Source organism: Centrocercus urophasianus, unplaced genomic scaffold (genome assembly GCF_019232065.1).
Source record: "Centrocercus urophasianus isolate 14NV4802_14NV808 unplaced genomic scaffold, USGS_Curo_1.0 seq_832, whole genome shotgun sequence".
NCBI classification, from domain to species: domain Eukaryota; kingdom Metazoa; phylum Chordata; class Aves; order Galliformes; family Phasianidae; genus Centrocercus; species Centrocercus urophasianus.
The window spans coordinates 26297-45385 of NW_024885458.1; the positions used below are offsets into that span (position 1 = coordinate 26297).

The 19089-nt window shown below is 63.2% G+C and overlaps 2 protein-coding genes across 7 annotated transcripts in view; both read right to left on the reverse strand.

Annotated features, from left to right (window-relative positions):
• Positions 1–9016, reverse strand: part of CLCN2 (chloride voltage-gated channel 2) — a 10713-nt gene extending 1697 nt beyond the window's left edge. Inside the window, exons 1-19 of one of the 4 annotated variants that reach the window (XM_042838546.1) lie at positions 8723–9016; positions 4803–4959; positions 4355–4486; positions 4147–4275; positions 3687–3820; positions 3528–3605; positions 3377–3455; positions 2706–2831; positions 2545–2629; positions 2362–2463; positions 2175–2259; positions 1942–2097; positions 1586–1655; positions 1366–1472; positions 966–1117; positions 764–897; positions 522–679; positions 344–449; positions 203–276 (exon numbers count right to left, since the gene is read on the reverse strand). In XM_042838546.1, the coding sequence (XP_042694480.1) occupies positions 203–276; positions 344–449; positions 522–679; positions 764–897; positions 966–1117; positions 1366–1472; positions 1586–1655; positions 1942–2097; positions 2175–2259; positions 2362–2463; positions 2545–2629; positions 2706–2831; positions 3377–3455; positions 3528–3605; positions 3687–3820; positions 4147–4275; positions 4355–4486; positions 4803–4959; positions 8723–8899 (2241 nt within the window). In that variant the 5' untranslated portion in view covers positions 8900–9016. Of the gene's footprint in view, positions 1–202; positions 277–343; positions 450–521; positions 680–763; positions 898–965; positions 1180–1361; positions 1473–1585; positions 1656–1941; positions 2098–2174; positions 2260–2361; positions 2464–2544; positions 2630–2705; positions 2832–3376; positions 3456–3527; positions 3606–3686; positions 3821–4146; positions 4276–4354; positions 4487–4802; positions 4960–8195; positions 8294–8722 lie in introns of those variants that run through there. The other 3 variants (XM_042838545.1, XM_042838547.1, XM_042838548.1) reach the window with 3 other exon arrangements.
• Positions 9017–9855: 839 nt separating this feature from the next.
• CHRD (chordin) lies at positions 9856–18480 on the reverse strand. Of its 3 annotated transcripts, XM_042838542.1 has the most exons (25): positions 18002–18480; positions 17211–17441; positions 16330–16597; positions 15894–15997; positions 15275–15401; positions 15002–15148; positions 14813–14930; positions 14152–14248; positions 13930–14071; positions 13710–13850; positions 13322–13404; positions 13105–13252; positions 12913–13019; positions 12713–12829; positions 12472–12628; positions 12146–12387; positions 11945–12058; positions 11566–11766; positions 11392–11485; positions 11205–11261; positions 11027–11130; positions 10855–10957; positions 10619–10773; positions 10403–10496; positions 9856–10279 (listed from the first exon to the last, which is right to left on the reverse strand). In XM_042838542.1, exons 1-25 carry the CDS (start codon positions 18356–18358, stop codon positions 10221–10223), a joined length of 3567 nt encoding a protein of 1188 aa, XP_042694476.1. In that variant the 5' UTR covers positions 18359–18480; the 3' UTR covers positions 9856–10220. The 3 variants fall into 3 exon arrangements, with proteins under 3 accessions (XP_042694476.1, XP_042694478.1, XP_042694477.1); XM_042838544.1 differs by lacking the exons at positions 16330–16597; positions 18002–18480 and having other exon boundaries at positions 10619–10957; positions 15275–15398; positions 17211–17290; XM_042838543.1 differs by lacking the exons at positions 16330–16597; positions 18002–18480 and having other exon boundaries at positions 10619–10957; positions 17211–17290.
• Positions 18481–19089: the final 609 nt, after the last annotated feature.

Consider the following 19089-nt stretch of genomic DNA (forward strand, 5'->3'; position numbering starts at 1 on the left):
GGGATGGGATGGGATGGGATGGGATGGGATGGGATGGGATGGAAAGGGTCAACCGTGGATGGAAAAGGACAGGCAGGGTCAGGCAGGGGAGAGAGATGGTGATCAGGATGGTAAGGGTTAAATAGGGATAGGAAGGGCCTGGAGAAGGGATGGAGAGGCATGGGATGGGAGTAGTCGAGGACAAGCAGGGACGGGTGCTCACCTCAGCAGGCTCTGCAGCACTGTTGGCACAGAAGAGGCTCTTGAGGGCGATGCTGGAGCTGTCGGTGGCACTGGCTGCAGGAAGCAGAGGGGTCAGCGTGGGGCAGCGGGCTCCCAGGGGGGCTGTGGGGTGCTGAGTCACCTGGGGGGCCGTCGGCAGGGACGCTGGGCACCCGCTTCAATGCTGGCTTTAGGGGCTTGCGGGATCCGCTGCGTGTGGGAGTGAAGGAGGAAGCTTCAGTGCTGATCTGTGGGAGGGAAGGGATGGGGTCAGGGAGGCAAAGACACCTTGATGGGGGGACCCGAGGGCGGTCCCTCACATGGAAGCAGACGCTGGCTTCGGAAAACCGGCGCCCGTCATCAGCGCTCGCCCATGCCTTCTGCCTCAGGGCCTGGAGCCGGCGCTGGGGATGCAGCTGGTGGCCCAACAGGGCCCCCACCTGTGCCCTTTCAATGGAGCCCAGCAGGATCATGGACTCTGTGACCGAGAGGGGACACGTTGCAAGAAACAGCACTGCAGGGACATTGTGGAAAGATGGAGAAGCTTCCATGTGCCTCTTACCTGCTGAATCCACCAGTGCCAAGCTCTTCATCTTGGTGCTCTGCAGCACATGCTGCAGGTCCCGGTACTTGCAGTTGAGAGAGACGTAGGGGACATCCCGCACCATGATGTCCTCCACCCGCATGTTGTATTTCCTGCCCGGGGAAATGCCCTCAGCACGTTGCCACAGAGCGCTTGTGGTTGGGGATGTGGGGACACTCACTCATGGTGCCCCCAGCCCAGCTCAGGGAGGTAGGGCAGCTTCTTGATGCGGATGATGCTGTCGTAGAGGGAGGGCTGGAGGCTCTGGGCCACCGCGTTGGCCAGGATGACAGCAATCATAACGGGCAGGATGTGCGAGATTTGCCCCGTCAGCTCGAAGACGATGACGGCGGTGGACACAGTGTGGGTAACAGCACCCGACAGTGCGGCTGCCCCTGCCAGCCCCAGGAGACATGGGCAGCTGTCTCATGGGGCTGTGTCCCACATCCTAGGGACATCCTTAGGACAATCCCATTGATGGGAGGCACTCAGGGACACCAGCAGCTCTCTGGGAGGGGGTTGGGAAGGATCAAGTAGGGATGGGATGGGATGGGGATGGGAAGGGTGCTGTGCTTACCTACCACGGCGTAGCCCCCTGGCACGATGCGGTAGGTGTTGCTGTCGGTGTGGATCCCATCAGGGAACCAGGCTGCCATGCTCTCCCCAACCAGCCGCCCAAAGGCTGCCCCTGCCCACAGAGGGAGACTGTGGAGGCCATGGGCCTCTCCCAGGTCCCAACCCCATTCCTACACCTGCGCCATGTCCCTCCACCAGGAGACATCAGGTGACCCTGTCCCTCACCAATGACGAAGACCGGCATGAAAGCCCCACAGGGCACAGGGATGGTGGTAGCCAGGGCTGACATCCAGAACTGCATGGGGGATATGAGCACATGTTAATTGCCATCCCCTTGGGCTGGCTCTCCTCCAGCACCAGCCCTAGAGCAGGAAGCTGGCATGGCACCACGCCAGGGGCACCCCGCCAGCACTCTCTGGTGGCACCCCAGCTGCTCTCTGCCAAGATCTCCTTGACAGCATATTCGTGGCACCCAGCCACCACGTTGGTGGCCACAGGAGCAGCCACCCACTGTCTCCCAGGAGCACCTTGGTGGCTCCCATCCAGCACCTCCCTGGTGGCATGCGGGAGGATGTACCCACCTTCATGAGGATGAAGACAACGAGGGTGATGAAGACGTTGGAGCGGGGATGTCGCCAGGCCTCCAGGATGCCCATGTACTCAAATTCATCACTGGGCTCCTGCTTGGCCCACGTCCGGTTGTCAAACAACGTCACCAGCGTGTCCTTCTGAGTGAGCTGGGGACAAAAAAGTGAGCTTGGGTCCTGGTGGCCCGAAGGACCGGTGCACTGCTCCATAGCCACACCATAGCTACCTGTCCAGCCATGAACTGCCCAAAGCCGGGTGGGAAGGTCAATGTGGAGATGAGAAGTGTCACCAGGGCAGGGAACAGCAGGCGCCTGGCAGGGTGGCATGGAGGTGGTGACACTGGTGCAATCCCATCCCTGCCATCCCAGAGGGGACAGTTGCTCCCATGATGGTAGGGACCACTGGGCACCTACTTCTTCATCAAGAAGCGATTGATGGCCTTCTGTCGGCGCATGCACTGCACAATCTTGCGGTTGAGGTAGACAAAGAGAGCACCACCGAAACCGCTGGCGATCCTGGGCAGAGGTCGAGGCTGAGTGCTCATGTCCACCACACGGGTGTGGGATGGAGACATGGGATGGGGCAGACACACTCACCCAATGACGGCAAAGGCAGGCAGTTCCTGCAGGTCAAAGGGGAAGTCGAGGCGGAAGCGGGTTTTGAAGAGCGCTGTGATGGTTTCTGGGGGCATGGTGGGTGTGAGCGGGGCTGGGTGGGGGCACCCTGGTGTCCCCAGCCTCCCATTCCACGGGGGTACCTTCATCTTTGATCCAGACAGCCAGCACACGGAAGATGAAGGCGCTGAAGGTGGCGGCAAAGAAACCACGCCAATAGTTGCGGACAGCAAAGAAGGTGGAGGTGACCTCAATGCTGAACAGCACGCCTGGCAGTGGGAGGAAGGACGAGAGGGAAGAGAGGAGAAAGGCAGGCAGAGCCCAAGTGCCTGGCATGCTGTCCACCCAGAGCCCCATGGCCATGCTGCAATTCGGGGCTTCTTCAGCAAAGTGCACAGCTGTCTGTGCGAGCGAGAGGGCAGTGCAGGGATGTGGGAAGTCATGGGTAAGGGGAGACAGATGGCGTTGGGCACACACATATGGATAGACAGATGGATGGATGGGGCAGCTCAGCACACACAGGACAAGGAAAGAGTCAGACAGCACAAACCTATGGGCAGGGCTCAGCAGGGCCAGAGTGGGGAGCTCCCTGGAGTGCAGCGCAGTGCAGTGGGGGAGAGGACGAGATGAGATGTTACACCTCTAGGAGGATGGTGCCTGCTTCTCCCTTTATCCTCTGCCCTGTGGTCACCCCAACTAGTGGTGCTGCCTCTGCTGTGCCCAGTCAGGTGGGTCCCTGTCCTCTGCCTGGTACTCTGGGTGGGATCCTGCTGACCTTTCTGAGAGCAAGGGGTATGGGCTGGGGGGTCCCTACCTCCAATGGGGGCAGCGAAGCAGCAGCCGACACCGACAGCACAGGCAGCTGCAAGCATTTCAGTGTTCCTTGCCTCGTTCTGCAGGTGAGCATAGGCTGAATCAGTCCCAGCACTGCTGGAGTTCCCCAGATGCTATCCATACTCACTCACCTCATAGATGCCCCCAAAGAAGGAGAGGAAGCGGCTGAGCAGGGCTGCACACATGCTGGCAATATGGACAAAGGGACCCTGTGGGGACAGCAGTGGGGGCTGACGTTGGTGCCCCCCACCCAGCATACTGCCTGCTCCAGCCATGGGAAGTGCCCTCACCTCCTTGCCCAGGGGCATGCCGCTACCCAGGGCACACGTCAGCCCAATCACCTTGGCCACGAAGGTCTTCAAGGTGAGATACTCCTTCAGGATGACACCCCGCAGGATAGTCTTCATCTCAGGGATCCCTGAGCCTGGCAGCATGGAGATAGTCCTGACCCACAGCCATGGGGAAAGCCCTGGTTCTGTAGACCTGGGGTGCTCCCTGATACACTGTCATAGGGACCCACGTGAAGCCTTTCTCACAGTGCAGGTAGGACCCCTGGGAACATCCCCAGACCATGATGGGACACCCCAACCCATAGCCCTGCAAGGACCTCAATCCCACACCCCTGAGAGACCTTATAAAGACCATCCCTTGGATCTTGGAAGACCCCAGCCCCATAGTCTAGGTCACCCAGATTGTTCACAACACACAGCACCAGGGAGCGAAGACCCCATTAGGACGCATGCAACTTACCTACAGCCTGTGGAGCGAGGATCTGGGTGAAGCCAGCTGAGAAGGTGATGAGCACAGTGGGGTAGGTGACCCAGGCCAGATACTGCAGCATCACATTGGTGTCCAGGCCCCCATACATCCACTTCTGAGCTATGGGCACAGCGAGTTGCGGGCAGCAGGGGATGTGCTGTTGTCCTGGGATGCCCATCACCCATCACTGCCCACTCACCTTGGAGGCAGGTGGCGATGGCAAAGTCCATGGCCCAGCTCACCAGTGCCATGACCAACCCCAGGAGGATGAGGAAAACCCAGTCCTCGCCCACCCTGGCGATGAAGAACCTCTGGCACCGCACGGCACAGCCTGCAGGCACAGCACAGGCTTAGCGCCGGGGACGGGCAGAGCAGCACAGCACAACACGCCCGAGTGCCGTCCCTTGGCACAGCCCCAAGCTGAGCTGCCAGAGGGCCCCGTCCCTACTGCTGCCGCCCGGTTATTTTGGGCCATTGTGTCCCCGCAGGTGGCATTGTCCTCGGCGCCAGTGTCCCATGACAGCAGGAGAAACCCTACCCGCAGTGGCGGCAGCTGGGCGGGCAGTGGTGCCCAGAAGAGCATGTAGCTGCCTGGCCACTGTGCCAGGGGGTCGGTGTCCCCCCCGATACGTCCCCATCACCCTTACCACAGCAGGGGGCACAGCGTCCCTGGCTGTACTCCAGCAGCTCAGAGGGGCGGCGCGGCCGTAGGGTGCCACTGTCCTCATGCTCCTGTTTCAGCCGCAGCCGGGCTGCCTCATCCTTGGCGAAGGTGCCCAGGTCCTGTGTGTAGCGGCCATACATCTGGGGGAAAAAGAGTGGGAAGGGGAATCAGGGGGTTGGCACAGGCTTCTGGGCTGCAGGTGGGGAACCTGAGGCAGGGAAGCAGTGGACACAGTGCCAGCGCCGGGGTGGGGATCAATAGCAATTGTTTCATCCACGCACCCAGCACAGTGCCTGGCCCCACTGGTACCAGTCCCCGGCCCTGCCCAGGTGCTCCAGCCATAGATTGGGCTGCAGTGGGTCGGTGAAGGCATCCGGTGTCAGGAACACAGCCAGGCTGGCAGGGAGCTTCTCTGAGGCCCAATATTGGGAGTTGTGTCTCATTTTGGTGCTGTTACACGGGCTGGGATCCCCCCAAGGTGGGCACATATGTTCCAAGCTGAGCCCATGAGAGCAGAATAGGGCAGGGCGCACTCTTAGCTCCACAAAAAATTGGGCATCGACACTTAGGGCGTGAGGCACACAGGGACACTGTGGCCACTCGGGTGGCATATGGCACGTGTCCTGGCCCCTGGCACTGCCCCCTGTGCTCATTGTGCCCTTCCTCCCTGCCGAGCTGGGAGCACTGGTCCCGCACTGGGGGCACTGCCAAGGGCTTGGTTGCTTGGTTTCCGCCTTGCTCCCCCCGCCATGACCTGAATGCCAAGCGCTAGAGGTTGGCTGGGCACAAAGGGAGGCTTTAGGGCCACGGGGGCCCTTGCCAAGCTCCCACGTTGGGGCGACGTGAGCCTCATGCCGATGCATGCCTGCCCGCTGTGCCGCACGTGGCTGCCCCACAGCCCCTGTCCCGGCACAGTGCCCAGAGGAGGGGCTGTGGCACGGGTGGGCATTGTGCTTGGCACGTGCTGGCTCAAGCAGGGATGGCATAAAGGTGAATTTCTCGTGGGGCATTGCCCAGATCCCTCCGGCCAGGAGCAGAATGCAGCCAGTGTGGCGCCAGGTGGATTCTCTGCTGTCTGATACCTGGGTTAGGTTCGGCCCTGGGAGGGGAGAGGGAGGGCACAGCCGTGTCCATCACCAACCCCAAAACTTGTGCACGGCTCTATGGAAATGTGCTGGGGGCTGCAGCTCAGCCTCCTCAGGGGCTGCATTCAGCATCGCATGCCAGAGGAGGACCCCAGCCCTGCACGGCACTTGGTGTTCAAAGGCTCCCTTCGGGCGAAGCTTGTTTCCTCTGGAAGAACAAACGGCTCTGCACCCCAGGAGTTCTGTTGTTCTGCCAAGTGCCTGCCTCCCCCCAGCCCTATAGCTCCCCTTGTTCAGGATGGGGGCACCCCAGGCTGAGAGTCCCCCGTATCCCCTGCTGGAGGGCTGGCACATTGCCCCATGGGTTCCCAGCAGAATGCCCCTATAGCTGGAGCTGGAAGGGATCCAACCTGGCGGGGGGGGGGGTTATAACCCCATTAGCCCCCAAACGCACCAACCGTGCTTAAAAAGAGGAAAGGGGCTGTGCCACACCGTGCTGCAAACCCCATAGCAGAGCCCAGCTGTCAGTGAGGGCCAGCAGTCCATTCTGCCTTCCTCCTCCTCCACCTCCTTCTATTCCTCCTCCTCCTCCTGCTCGGGTTATTTTTCCACAAAGGCCTTTTGAAACACAAACAGCCCCGGGACTCCGGCCTCCGCCGCGAAGCAGCTGAACAATCACAGTGCCGGGCAGGCAGGGAGCGGGCACGGGGCGGGGGGGCTGGCGGGGGGCAAGCAGGGACGTGGGCACAGGATGAGGTCTGTATTTTGGGACTGCGTATTTGGGATCTGCTGTGCTGTGCCCCTGAGCTGTGCCAGGCAGTGGTGCCTGCTGTGCCTGGGTGATGTGGTGTGCGGTACGGCTGCTGGCATCGGTACTGCCGTGTCCCCAAGCCACCCTATCCCACGGTAGATGGGGCACTGAGCACCCTAGCAGCAGTGCCCACAGCCTTGGCTCATGGTGCCAGTTGACATCCCCCCAGAAAGTGCTCATGGGGAGTTTTAAAGGTGGGGAACATGGGGAGCAGGGACCCCAGCTCTTGGGCAGATGGAGAGGCCAGGGGGGTCTGTGTCACGCTGCCCGTCTTAGCTGGGATCTAATCGGCTCCACAGTGAACAAGGGCAGTTTGTCAAGCTTAATCTTCCTCACTGGAGGCCCTTTGGCACATGGGGGGCACAGGGGGTAGCAGGGACCCCAGGCACCCTTAGCACCAGGTGGTTCCCATGGGCACCTGTCCCATGCAGACTGCGGCCGGAGCCCAAGCCTGGCAGGAGCTGGTGGCACTGGGGAGGGCACCCGCCCTCCTGCTTGGCACAGGGGTGGCTTTTGGAAGCCAAGCACGAGGCTGCGGGATGGGTGCCCATACCCAGCCTCGCCCACGTGGGCGGCAGGAGCCCCGAGGCCATGGGGATGGGCACCCCGAGGTGTGGGTACCTCCCTGACCGCAGGTGGGAGGGCAAAGTCTGCTGGCACCACAGGGCTGCCCTGATGCCAGCCTTGTGCCTCTGCCCTCCTGCGGTAAGCGTGTTCAGGAAGAAGATGCAGAGGGCACCCGGCACACAGGGCCTTGGTGCCATGTGCTGGCTGGGGATGCCCTGCTCAAGGCTATGCAAACCCTACAGCTGTGGGTGCCCAGCAGTGCTCAGCCCCTTCCCTGCCCTGCCTGATGGCCTTTGCCAGGGCAAAGTACCCGTTTACTGTGCCGCGCCGGGCACCGGCCCAAACAGACCATGGAGAAGTACCTTTGCCCGCAATGTCAGAGGGCTGTGGGCAACAGAGGGACTGTGGGCACAGCGGGCAAGGAGGACAGCCTGAGATGCCAGCAGGGAGGCCCGGAAGGTGACAGTTGTAAACATGGGGCTAAGGTTGCAGGCGGGGGAGATATGCTATCTTGGGGACAGAAAGCTGGGGCCGGGCATAGCATGGAGGGTAAAGGGTGCCTGGGTGGTGTGGGGTACTTATGGGGGTCACACTGCTCGGAGCTGAGGGCACGCTGCTGGGGAAAGGTGTGCTCGAGGGTCCCACCACGAGGCTGGGGGCTCCGATGGGTTTCCCTATTGCTGTGGGGCTGCGGGGCGGCACCGAGCGTCCCCCAGCGGCCCCCAGATGGAGACAGCCCTCAAGGCTCGGAGGACATGGTGGGATGAAGCAGGCGTCATGGGCGCTGCTCCTTCACAGAGCTCCTGGAGAGGGAGTATCACCCAAAACCGCCCCACTCCCCGCGACGTGCTGCAGTGCCCGGTGCCCCCCGCCGTGCCCGGTGCTCCCGGTGCCCGGTCCCGACCGAACTCACCAGGGTCTGCTCGTACTGCAGCGCCCGCTGCTCCGCGCTCTCGGCGGAGGCCATGGCGCTCCCGGTGCTCCCGGTGCTCCTGGCCGTGCCGGTGCCGGTGCCCGCGGCAGCAGCAACTCCTCCCGGCGCCGTGCGGGGCGGACCCGGGGCATTGGCCGGGGGAGGGCCCGGCCGCGCTCCGCCTCCGCCGCTCCGACGGCGGCACCCGGCACCGGCACCGGGCAGCCCGGCACGGACCGAGGGGACGCGGGGCGGGGGTCGCTCAGAGCCCTCTGGCCGCGGTGGCCCTGGGGACACGTGTTTCCTTTCACGGGCACATGGTGGGGTCTGGCAGCAGCTTTATTGCAGGGGTTGGGGTTTGAGCAGAAAGCACCGTGCCCACGCCCAGCCGCAGGGTCAGGGTTGGGGAGAGGAGAGCCCAATGTCTTGGCACCGCCAGCAAGGAAACAGGAACCGGGGATGCGCACAGGTTGTGGACACCCCAGCACCGCGAGGACCCATCGGAGGTGCCTGAAGAACGTTCTTACCGTGGCACTGCCAGCATCAGAATGGGTGCCCAGAACACGCTCTTCACTGCCGGGTAGCAGAGGCTCAGTCCTCTCCGCCGGGACGCAGGAGCACAGCTTGGCACCGCTACTCCTGGGGCGAAGCACTGCAGTGTGGCACAATGGCTGCTCTCCCTCCAGAGCCGCTGGCGTCTCCATCTCACCACCTCAAAGGGCTCTGGAGCTACTGGGGCAGTTGGAAGGACTGAGCTTGCCCTCTCCCTGGCTGCACAGCATGACACGCTCAGCCACGATGGAACTGTGGCACTGCCGGGCTGATGATGTGGGACCAGGAACGCGCTGGTTTGTGCTGCCCAGGTGCCACCCTCCGCGTTGACGTTGGCACCCCCAAGGGTGGATGACAATGGCCAGGGACGGGGTTGAGGTTTGCCCTGCACCACCCTGGGAGGGTTCATCGCCGGCCGTGAACCAGTTTGCGGCGGGCAGGCGATATGTGAACTCCCCATTTATTGTTTCCCTGGGCACTGAGTCCCCTCCTCATGCGTCAGCTCCTGGCACTGCCCCACGCATCCGGAAGGAGCCCTATGCCAGGACACGAGTGCTGCTGCCAGTGGGCCACTGGCTGCAAGGTCACCACTGGCGCTGCCCCCCTGCTGGCCACGGCACCATATGGGCACATGCGCAGGGGCTGGGACACTTCAGCTGCACCAAGGACTTCATGCCCACCCTAAATGCCACCATGCCATCCTCCTAATGCTCTGGTGCCAGTCCCTGGTGTCAAGACAAGTACCGGTGCAACCCAGTGTCCCAGTATATACTAATGCTGCCCAGCATCATTGTGCCAGCGCATCCAGTGCCATCCCAACAGAGCCCAGTGTTACTTTGCCTGACTTAGATCCCAACCCTGGCACCTTTGCCATAACAGGGGTGCTGGGCTCAGAGCACTGTATCCACTCTGGCATTACATCTTTGACCATGGGCACTGATTAGGGCCACCCCAGCCCTGCTCCAACCCCTCTTGTGCCACCCTGCAGCCCTCCATTCCGTGTAGAATCCCTATGCCTCCAAGACCCTATGTACCCAGCCACATGACCTGCATGTCCCCAAAACCAGCAGCACCAGCACCCATGAATGTGTGATACAGAGGAGAGCAGTGGGCAATATCTCTGTCTTTAATAAATACATTTGGGACCCCCGTCCCTATAAATTACACACCAAGTCCAGACGAACTGGGGTGGGCACAGCGAAACGGGGGTGAGAGGGATTTTACACTATGTACAAAGCGGGCACGATGCCTGCTGCGCCCACCAGCCGGGAGCTCGTGAGTGCGAGTGCAGAGTGTCCTGGCTCCCCCAGCCCTGCTGCTGGCTGCTAGGGTGGCTCAGCACTGCAGCCGTGCCCAGAGGGGGTGCCTTCCCCATCCCTGCTCCTCTGTGCCCCGTGCCCAGCCGTGGGGGGGGGGCGATGGGGCTCTGTAGGGCCATCCGGCATCGCTGCGCTCTCAAGCTGCGCTCACTGCTCAGTGGCTCCATGACTCTGCTGTGGCTTCGTGCATCTTTTCTGGGGGTGCATCCAGGGCTGTGGAGGGAAAATGGGGTGAAATGAAGGCATGGAGGGTGTGCAGGTGCGTGATGGTCCCCGAAGGGGTGCAGAAATGCACAGTGTGCTGACGGGTACCCGAGTTCAGCAGCACCCACTCACCGCGACACTTGGCACAGCAGGGGTTGTCCCTCCTGCTGGGGCTGGCACAGGCACCTGGCGGGCACTCCTGGCGCTGGCAGTGCGTCTCTCCTGACTGTAGGGCACAAGCAGGGCTGGGACACAGGGGTACCTGCACCGCCAGCCCAGCTCTGTGCCTGCCTGTCCCTAAAGCACTTGGGGTGGCAAAGGGCATCTCCACATTCCCAGCACACTCACCACACACCAGCACAGGATGCACTTCATCTCCCCAAAGGGTGGCACCGAGGGGTGCCAGCTCTCATTGTTGAGGTACCAGCGGCGCCCAAAGCGGCACGCACGGGGTCCGTCTGCCTGCATGCCATCGGTCAGCTCAGGGACACTCTTCTCAGGGGCTGTGGAGAGGGCACAGGGAGACTGCATGCCCACAGGGTGTGGGAGGAGCAGTGGACAAGGGGGAAGCAGGGTGTACATACCTGGGCACTGCTTGCAGCAGTCGGAGGGGCTGACGCGCACAGGGTTGGCACAGGTGAGGCGTGGGCACTGCACCTTCTCACAGTGCACTTCACCCGTGGTGCCCTGTGGGGAGCGTGCACAGGACTCAGGGGGGCACTGGAGCTCCCCTGCTTTGAGACCCCCAAGACTCACCTTGCAGGTGCAGATGGCACATTTGATGAGGCCGAACGGTGGCACGACGGGGTGCCAGCGGGTGCCAGAGCCTCGCCACGTCTTGTCCCCATCAAAGTAGCAGCCTGAAAGTGGAGGAGGTGGGCACGGCGTCCATGTGATGGCTGTGGTGCCCTCAGCCTGTGCCCAGGGGACTCACCCTCACTGCTGTCCCGTGCCCGTTCCAGCTTCAGCTGCTCCTGCTCCATCTTCTTCTCTACAGGGATCAGGAAGGGCATGCTCAGGGTACCAGAGTGGGACCCCCACCTTGTACCCATAGAGATACTGCCCACAGCCCCCTCTTTCTGCCCCACACCCCCCCCCAGGAGCTCCCTGTGCCCCCACACCTTCACAGACGGGGCAGCACAGCTCCTCAGGGTGCACCTGGCGGGTACAGTTGAGGGGCTGGCACAGGATGGGATCGCAGATCACTGTGCGCTTCTGGGAATAGCAGTCACATTGCTCATTGAAGGATCCATCATCAATGGATCCACCCCCAGATCAGCCCTATAACCCCATACCTGGCAGCTGCAGATGGAGCACTTCTTGTCGTAGTCAGGTGCCCAGCGGGTGCCATGTGCACGGTGCTGCCCCTCGAAGAAGCAGGAGTTGGGGTCCTTTTTCAGCTGTTCTACATCCCTGCTTTTGGGGCCCTCTGAGAGCCCAGCCTCCCCGGTGGACAGGCGGGCCCCTCCTGCCTGGCAGCGGTTGGGGATGTGCACCTGGAGGGCAGCAGTAGGTTGGGACCATGGGCACCCGGCTGGGCATCCCACTTAGGTGTGCTCATGGCTGGTGGCACCGTGGCACCATGGCTGGTGGAGCACATAGCTGTGGGCATACGTGTCCCCACGCTATGCCCTTCCCAGTGCCAACCCCTGGGGATGTGTCAGGACCACATACCCATCCCCGCATCTCCCCACGTGGGTGTGCCTTGGTGCTGACTTGCAGGAACGCAGTGCCCTGTGCTAGGTGCTGCAGAAGCTCAGCGTCCAGGTCCTTCACCACCCCCTGAGCCTGTAGGGTGAGGGGGACAAGGGGATGTGGGGACAGTCCTGAGACCTGTGGTGACACTGTGGTGTAGCTGCTGTGAGCCCTCCTCACCTCAGTGCCATAGAACCCCTTGAGCATCCGCTTGTGCAGGTGTGGCCGTGAGCCCATCTCGCCCAGCTCGGCCACACCGTGCAGCTGGGCGCTGACTGTGCCATCAGCTGGGCGGCCCAGCCCCGCCACCACAATCTCGTAGTGCAGGTGGCAGTGCTCATCCAGCGACAGCCATGCATGGCCCCCGGCCCCGCTGCTCACTGCGGGGGATACCAGCTGCCCCGCCAACGGCACTGGCATCTCTGTACACAGAGAGGGGCGGTGGGAGGTGATGGGTGAAGGGCTGCACCGCTGTGCCCTGCCACCCCCCACCTCCCCCCATGTACCTGTGTAGCGTGCCAAGAGCCCACTGTAGGGCAGGGAGATGACCTGGCCCCTCAGCTCACCCTCTACCCAATCCTTGGTGGCCACGTTGAGGAAGAGCTCGTTCTGCAGCAGCATGTGCGCATCGCGGGCACTGGGGCTGTGCCACACTCCCTGAGCCTGGCATGAAGGGGGGAGAACACACATATGGGGTTGTGCCCACTTGTGCCTGTGCCAACCTTGCGCCATGTCACCAGCACTCACCAGCCCGTCCCTATAGCTGGGGGTCATGTCAAAGAGGACGTTCCTCTTGTTCTTCCGCCGCGGTTTGGTCTCCAGTGTGACCCCCACCACCTCGCTGGCTGTGCCCACCACCCGCACCTGCAGGCAGGGCATGGACAGGCAGCAATAGGGTGACCAGTGGGGTGCAGTGCTGTGCCCGGTGCCACGCCTGTCCCCATTACCTGGTATTCCAGCGTGCCGTTCTCATGCAGCGCCAGCTTGGCTGAGCCCACCGCCCCCGTCTTGGTGGGCTGCAATGCGTCTGCGCCGCACAGCACGCTTTGGATGGCTGCACTCAGGCACAGAGAGCAGAGAAAAGGGTGAGGACAGGCTGGGGGCAATGTCACTCCCACACCCCGCTGTGCCCTGCTCACTGTCACAGCTGCGGCGGGCAGTAATGGTGCCCTCCAGCTGGCGCGGGTGCTGACCCTCGGTGTCAGCCACGATGCGGAGCTGCCCCTGTGCCAACCACTGCAGCTCATGGGTGGACAGGTCACTCAGCACCTCCGCAAAGTCGGGGTCCTGGGGGTAAAGGCACTGATGAGGGAGATGCTGGAATACCCAGGGCAATGGGGATGGGGATGGCTGTACCTCCATAGTGATGTTGGCATGCACCTCACGAAGCGTCTGGCCTTGGTGCAGGATACGGACCCGCAGCGGTACCCAGGGGGACTCTGGGCATGGCAGAGGGGTTGGGGCTGCAAGGGGTGGCTGGGCATGGGGCTGTGCCCACTGCTCCCCAAACCCACCCCTCTACAGCTCCAAATTCTTGCACAACCCCACACCATAACCTCCCACCCCCCCCCATGCAGTCCCAGCCCACTGCACCTCCACACACTCTGTGCCCCAAATGCACAACCCAAATTCCCCTGCACACGGTCATCCTGACCCCACGCATCCCAAGCCAATTGCACACCACGCACCCCCTGAGCCTCCCCCGGTGATGCCATGCCCTGCAGCAGCCCATGCCTGTCCTCACCCCCAGCGCCCGGCTCCAGCAGCCCACGGGCCATGAGGATGAAGTGTAGGTTGTTCTCGGTGTCGCTCAGCGTCAGCATGGCCATGCCCCCGGCCCCAAGATGTGCGGGGTCTGATGAGGTCAGGATAGCACCAAATGTCTCTGTGCAGGGAGAGGGACATGAGGGGCACCCCAAAGGGAACCCCCCTCAGGGTGGGAAGTACATGGAGGGGGATCTTACCTGCAAAGAGCGCGCGGTGCTTGAGGATGTGCCCGTGCACCTCTCCAGAGGGCTGCGCACGGGTGATGAGGGACACGCGGAGCTGCTCAGCACGCAGCAGTTGTATGTTGGCTTTGGACACCGTCCTCCACATCCCACAGAGCTGTGGGTACAGCAGGGCTGGGCAAGGGGTGCCGACATTGGTGCGCCGTGCCCCCGCCCTGCCCTCCCCACTCCTCTCACCATGCCATCCTCAGGGGCTGCGCTCTTCTGTACTGGGTGCTCAAACAGCACGGTGCCCTCAGGGTCGCTGAAACGCACCCGGCTCGGCCGGCCCAGCCTGCGGGCATCGGGGGTTGAGCAGGGATCCCCTCCCCACGTGCCTGGCACCGGTCCCACGCAGTGCTCGGGGGATGGGGGACACGGAGCAGGGTGCCAGCTGGCATTGGAACCCAGGGGTCCCCAGGTTGGCACTGCGTGTGTGGGGAGGTGCACATTTGGGAAGGACGGCGGGGAGCTGAGCACTCGGCCTGGCTGTAAATTAGGAGCTTTTTCAGCTCTGTTTGGCTCCCCCTGGTTGGAGCTGGAAATTAGTCACCACTTTACTATGCAAAGGGGCCTGGAAGTGAGGAAGAGCAGAAGCAACCCGTGCGGGAAGGAGAGAGGGAGAGAGAGACGGACAGTGGGCACCCGGGGAAGGCATGGATTTGGAGTCCCGTGGCGGTGCCCATGAGCTGGGCCATATGGTGGCACAGTGCCTGCATCCCACTGCACCCACAGCCCCCCTCCTAAAATCACACCCCACCCACACAATGCTGCAATAGCACTGAAGGCATGCAGAGTGGAAACTGAGGCACAAGAGGCATCACATCACCAGGTTTCAGGGTTTCAAGGCTGTGCTCACCGCTCGTAGCTGATGGAGAAGAGCAGGTAGGAGCGCAGCAGGGTGAAGCGAGCCTTGGCCACCGCGCTGGATGTGGGGTGCCACGGCTCCGGGCCACTTGTCAGCAGGGCCACGAATTCTATGGGGGATGACAGTGATTACTATAGGAGCATGAGGATGCCCTGTGCTGTTCTCCCTCCCTGCGCTCACCTGTGCGGGCATCGTCGCGTGCCAAACCTTCGGAGCTGAGGTAGGAGCGGTCGTTGTACGGCTTGTCCATCTCATCCTCCTTGTCCTGGAAGTACTCAAAGGTGTCGAAAGGTGGCTCAGAGCTCTTCTCCAGGGGTCCTGGCAATGCTGGCAAGGGGGACACAGAGGGGAGATGGTTGTGGCACAGGTAACTCTGACACTAAGGAGCCCCTCCAGGGGGGTGCCCAGTGTCCCCAGGCTGATTCCAGCAGTGGGTGATAGCACCACACTCACCTTTGGGACAGGTGTGGCAGCAGTGCCCGGGCAACAGCGTGGCACGGGGGCAGGTGGGAACAGGGCAATCCTGCTTCATGTTCTTGCAGTTCACTTTCCCCACTGGTTTCCCTCGGCGATTCCTCTGCTGAGATGGTGAGAACCGTGCCAAATCATGCCAAACTCTGCCACAGATACAGCTAATCCCAACACCCAGCCCCAGCAGATGGCACAGCGGTGGGTACCAGTGCTCCCCTGGCACAGCCCCGATCCCCTCAGCCCATCTGCACAACCCCTGGGCCCCGCACACCTTGCACAGCCCCCAGCTGTTTGTACGGCAGCCAAATCCCGGCCCCCACTCCCCTGCCCAGCTGTGCTTGGCCCCTCCAGTCTCGGCCTCCAGGGGCTGCTGGAGGGAGAGGGCTGTCCCCGAAGAGGGGAGGAAGGAGAATGAAGCATGAGCCTTTAACCCTGCTCTGCTGGAGGGCACCCAGGTGTGCGGCCGGCTGGAGGAATCCCCGCTGCCCTTTCCCTCGGGGTGGGGTACTGAATGAAGGGGCGATCCCCCCTCCCCAGCAGGGCCTCATGTGTGTGTGGGGGGGTCCCCTCTCCTGGCAGGGGGAGGGAGGAGGGCACTCACCGTCTCGCAATGGCAGATCACGCAGCGCATCACCCCGAAGGGCTCCCCCAAGTCGGGGTGCCACGTCTCCTCCAGCGCATAGAAATGCCCCCCGAAGGCACAACCTGCAGATGAATTCCCACCCCATCATCGGAACACCCCCCCCAAGAAAAAAGTCACCTCCGAGCCGCGGGCACCCCCCTGCCGCAGCCCCGATGGGGCGGACAGAGTCCGGCACCGCCCCGTCGGGTACGGACCCGGTTATTGGGACCGAACGGCGGCACGGGCAGGCGGGGGGGGGGGGGGGGGGGGCCACGGAGTTGGGGGGGCATAAAAGGGGTGCACGGCGGGGATGCAGGAAAAGAGGGTGCACGGGTTGGAAGAAAAAGGGTTGCATGCAGCGGGGGTGCACGGAAAGGGGGATCGAAGGGAAAGGGGTGCAGGGAGGGGGTCCTACCTGCCGCCCCCCCGGGGGGCAGCGGCTCGCTGTCGGGCCGGATGGGCAGGGCGAGCTTGGGGCGGGCGGTGCGGGCGGGCAGGGCGAGCAGGGCGAGCAGCAGCAGGGCGGTGCGCATGGTGCCGGGGAACCGGGGGAACCGGGCGGCCGGGGGCGGGGAGGGGGGGCCGGGCGCTGCCTGCCGCCTCCGCTGCCACCGCCTCTGCCCGGCCGCCGGCCCCGGCCCCGCTTTATAGGCGGCGGCATGGGCAAGCGGGAGCTGCGAGCCCTGTGCAAACAAAGGACCGCTAATGAGGCGCAGGCAGCGGCCGGCCGGGGGGACGCGCCCCCGCCGCGATCCGAGCTCCCCCCCCCCCAAGAGGTCCCGGCCCACCGGGCGAAGGGACACCTTCAGCCACTGAGCCCCTGCCCTGAGAGAATAAGGTACCTCTGCCCATGGGTATGCCAGGGAGACCCCCGTCTGTGAAACACCACGGGGACCCCTTGGCATGGAGCATCTCTAGGACCCCCCCGAACCGTTGGTCCCCTCCCAGACGTGGAGTACCTTGGGTATGGAGCTCCCACTGGACCCCGGATCCTTTCACCCACATGCCCCTGGTCAAGCTTGGCATGCAGGGGATCCCCTCACATCCACACAACACTCACTGGGGCAATGCAGAACCCGAACCACACCCCCCTCCGTGGGGCTTGGGGTATTCCTGTGCACTGGACACAATGAGTACACCCCAATCCACATCCCTCCCCACGCTGCCCCAGGACATAAGGCCCCTGCAAGCCCTCATTTCCCCCACACCATAAGATCACCCTTCGGACAAAAGAAACATCTCCCCTCAGCATCCCCCCAAATCTGCGCTGTGCCATGTGATGTCAGACTCACGCACCCCACAACATGTGCCTTTGGCATCCCCAAATCCCAGTGCAGAGGGCAATCCCAGAGCAGGACCACAGGACCGTTCCCACAAGCATGAGAACAAGACCTGGGGTCCCAGGGAGGTGCTGTGGCCGAGGGCATGGGAGCAGCACCCAGCACGGATTCTGGTCTTCACCCACATGTGCCCAGGCTGATGAGGGCAGCAGCGGTGGTGGGCAGGGAGCAGACACCATGGGAAGGCCTGGGGAGAGCACGATCCAGCTGGGGAAACTGAGGCGCAAGGCACAAGTAGGGGAGAGTGGTGTGTGCCACCCGTGTCTCCCCCAGCAGCAGGGAGGGAACGAGGTGCTAGATCCCCCCACCAGTGGGGAGGCAGGCGGGTGTGCAGGGGAGGAGGGGGAAGCGCTGGGCTGCCAAAATCAACTCTGGGCGGTGCAAACAGCCGGCCAGCTGCACGGTGTAACTAGGGAAACACGGCGCAGCTGGAGCACAACAGGCCCTTACCTCCCCAGAAGGCTCCTCCTGGGCCTCCCCAAGGCACAGCGAGTGGCTAGGGGGGCTGCAACCCCACACACCATATCCCTGCTGCCAGATGCCCCATCCCTGTGCCCTCCCCCACCCCGCTTGGCACGAGCAAGCCCCGGCAAGGGGTAGCCGGGTTTCCCCATCGGGACATCCCATTGCCACCTCCACGGCTGGGACACCACGGACATTCCATGCGCAACACCGTACTGCTCGCAATGGGCTGTGCCCGGCAGCGTGGCACCCCATTCCCATGCCCACCCCGTCAGTGCCACCGACCTGTCCCTGCTCCTCTCTCCCGTTGTCTCTGTTGGCCTGGGATCCGGTGACAGGGGAGGGCCGGGGGCTGCGTGGCCGTGCCAGCGTCACCGCCTGGTGCCCACCGCCGTGGTGCAGCCTGGGGGGAACGGCGGGGAGCGAGCAGGGCTGAGCGGGGAGGAGGAGGCGGGCGATGGCTGCCGGCCGCCCTGCCGGTGCCAGGAATCTGCCGCTGGCTCCGCGCACCCGGAGCTCGTCACAGTCTCCTGGCTCCGCTGCGGGGATGTGGGGAAGCAACAGGGGAAGCTCCCTCCCCTTTCCCGGGAAGGAAGGAAAGCTGGGAGAGCCCTGGCCTTGGCATGGGAGAGACTGAGGCATGGGGAGGGCACGGGGGTAGCGAGGCGTCACTGCTACAACAGGAGCACATGGGTTGGGAGGAAACGGGCATGGGATGAGATAGGACGCACACGGGCATCCCTACCGCACAGCCCCAGGCGGTCCTGAAAGTCCTGGAAGTGCCCCCCAGGGGTCTCTGTGCTTTTGGGGTGGGAAAGGGTCCCGGTGCCGCCAGCTGGTTCCCGGCGCCCGCACATGCACTGGGAGCTCCCGGCACAAAGGCGGCTCTGAGGCTCCCTGCAGCCGGGCCTGGCGCCGGCACAGCCCCAGCGGGACAGGGCTGCCGGCTGCGGGCAGCTGGAGCTGCATGGGGACAGAGCCAGGCAGCCACGGCTGCTCTGTACCACCCCATAAGCAGGAGCAGGTGCCCGGCCCCATGGCATGTAGGTGCCGGGAGCACGTCAGGGTGGGCACACTGATGATGGTACTCCACTGTGGACTCTGCGTGGGCTGTGTGGGCTCTGTGGCCATGTGGCCACGAGGGGTCACTCGGAGGGGCCACCATCTCATCCCTCTCTGCCCAGTGGTGCCGTGCCTGGCTTAGGGGTGCCTGTGCCAGCACTGCCGCCCCATGCAGCTCCCTATTGTCTGTCCCTATTAGCTGCTGTCTGCTTCAGGCTTTGAACATGAGCCGGGCTCAGGGCGGCAGGAAGGAGCCTCTTCTCCCTAGGGATGGGGTCGAAGCGAAACCGCACGCCCTAACCCCTTCCCAC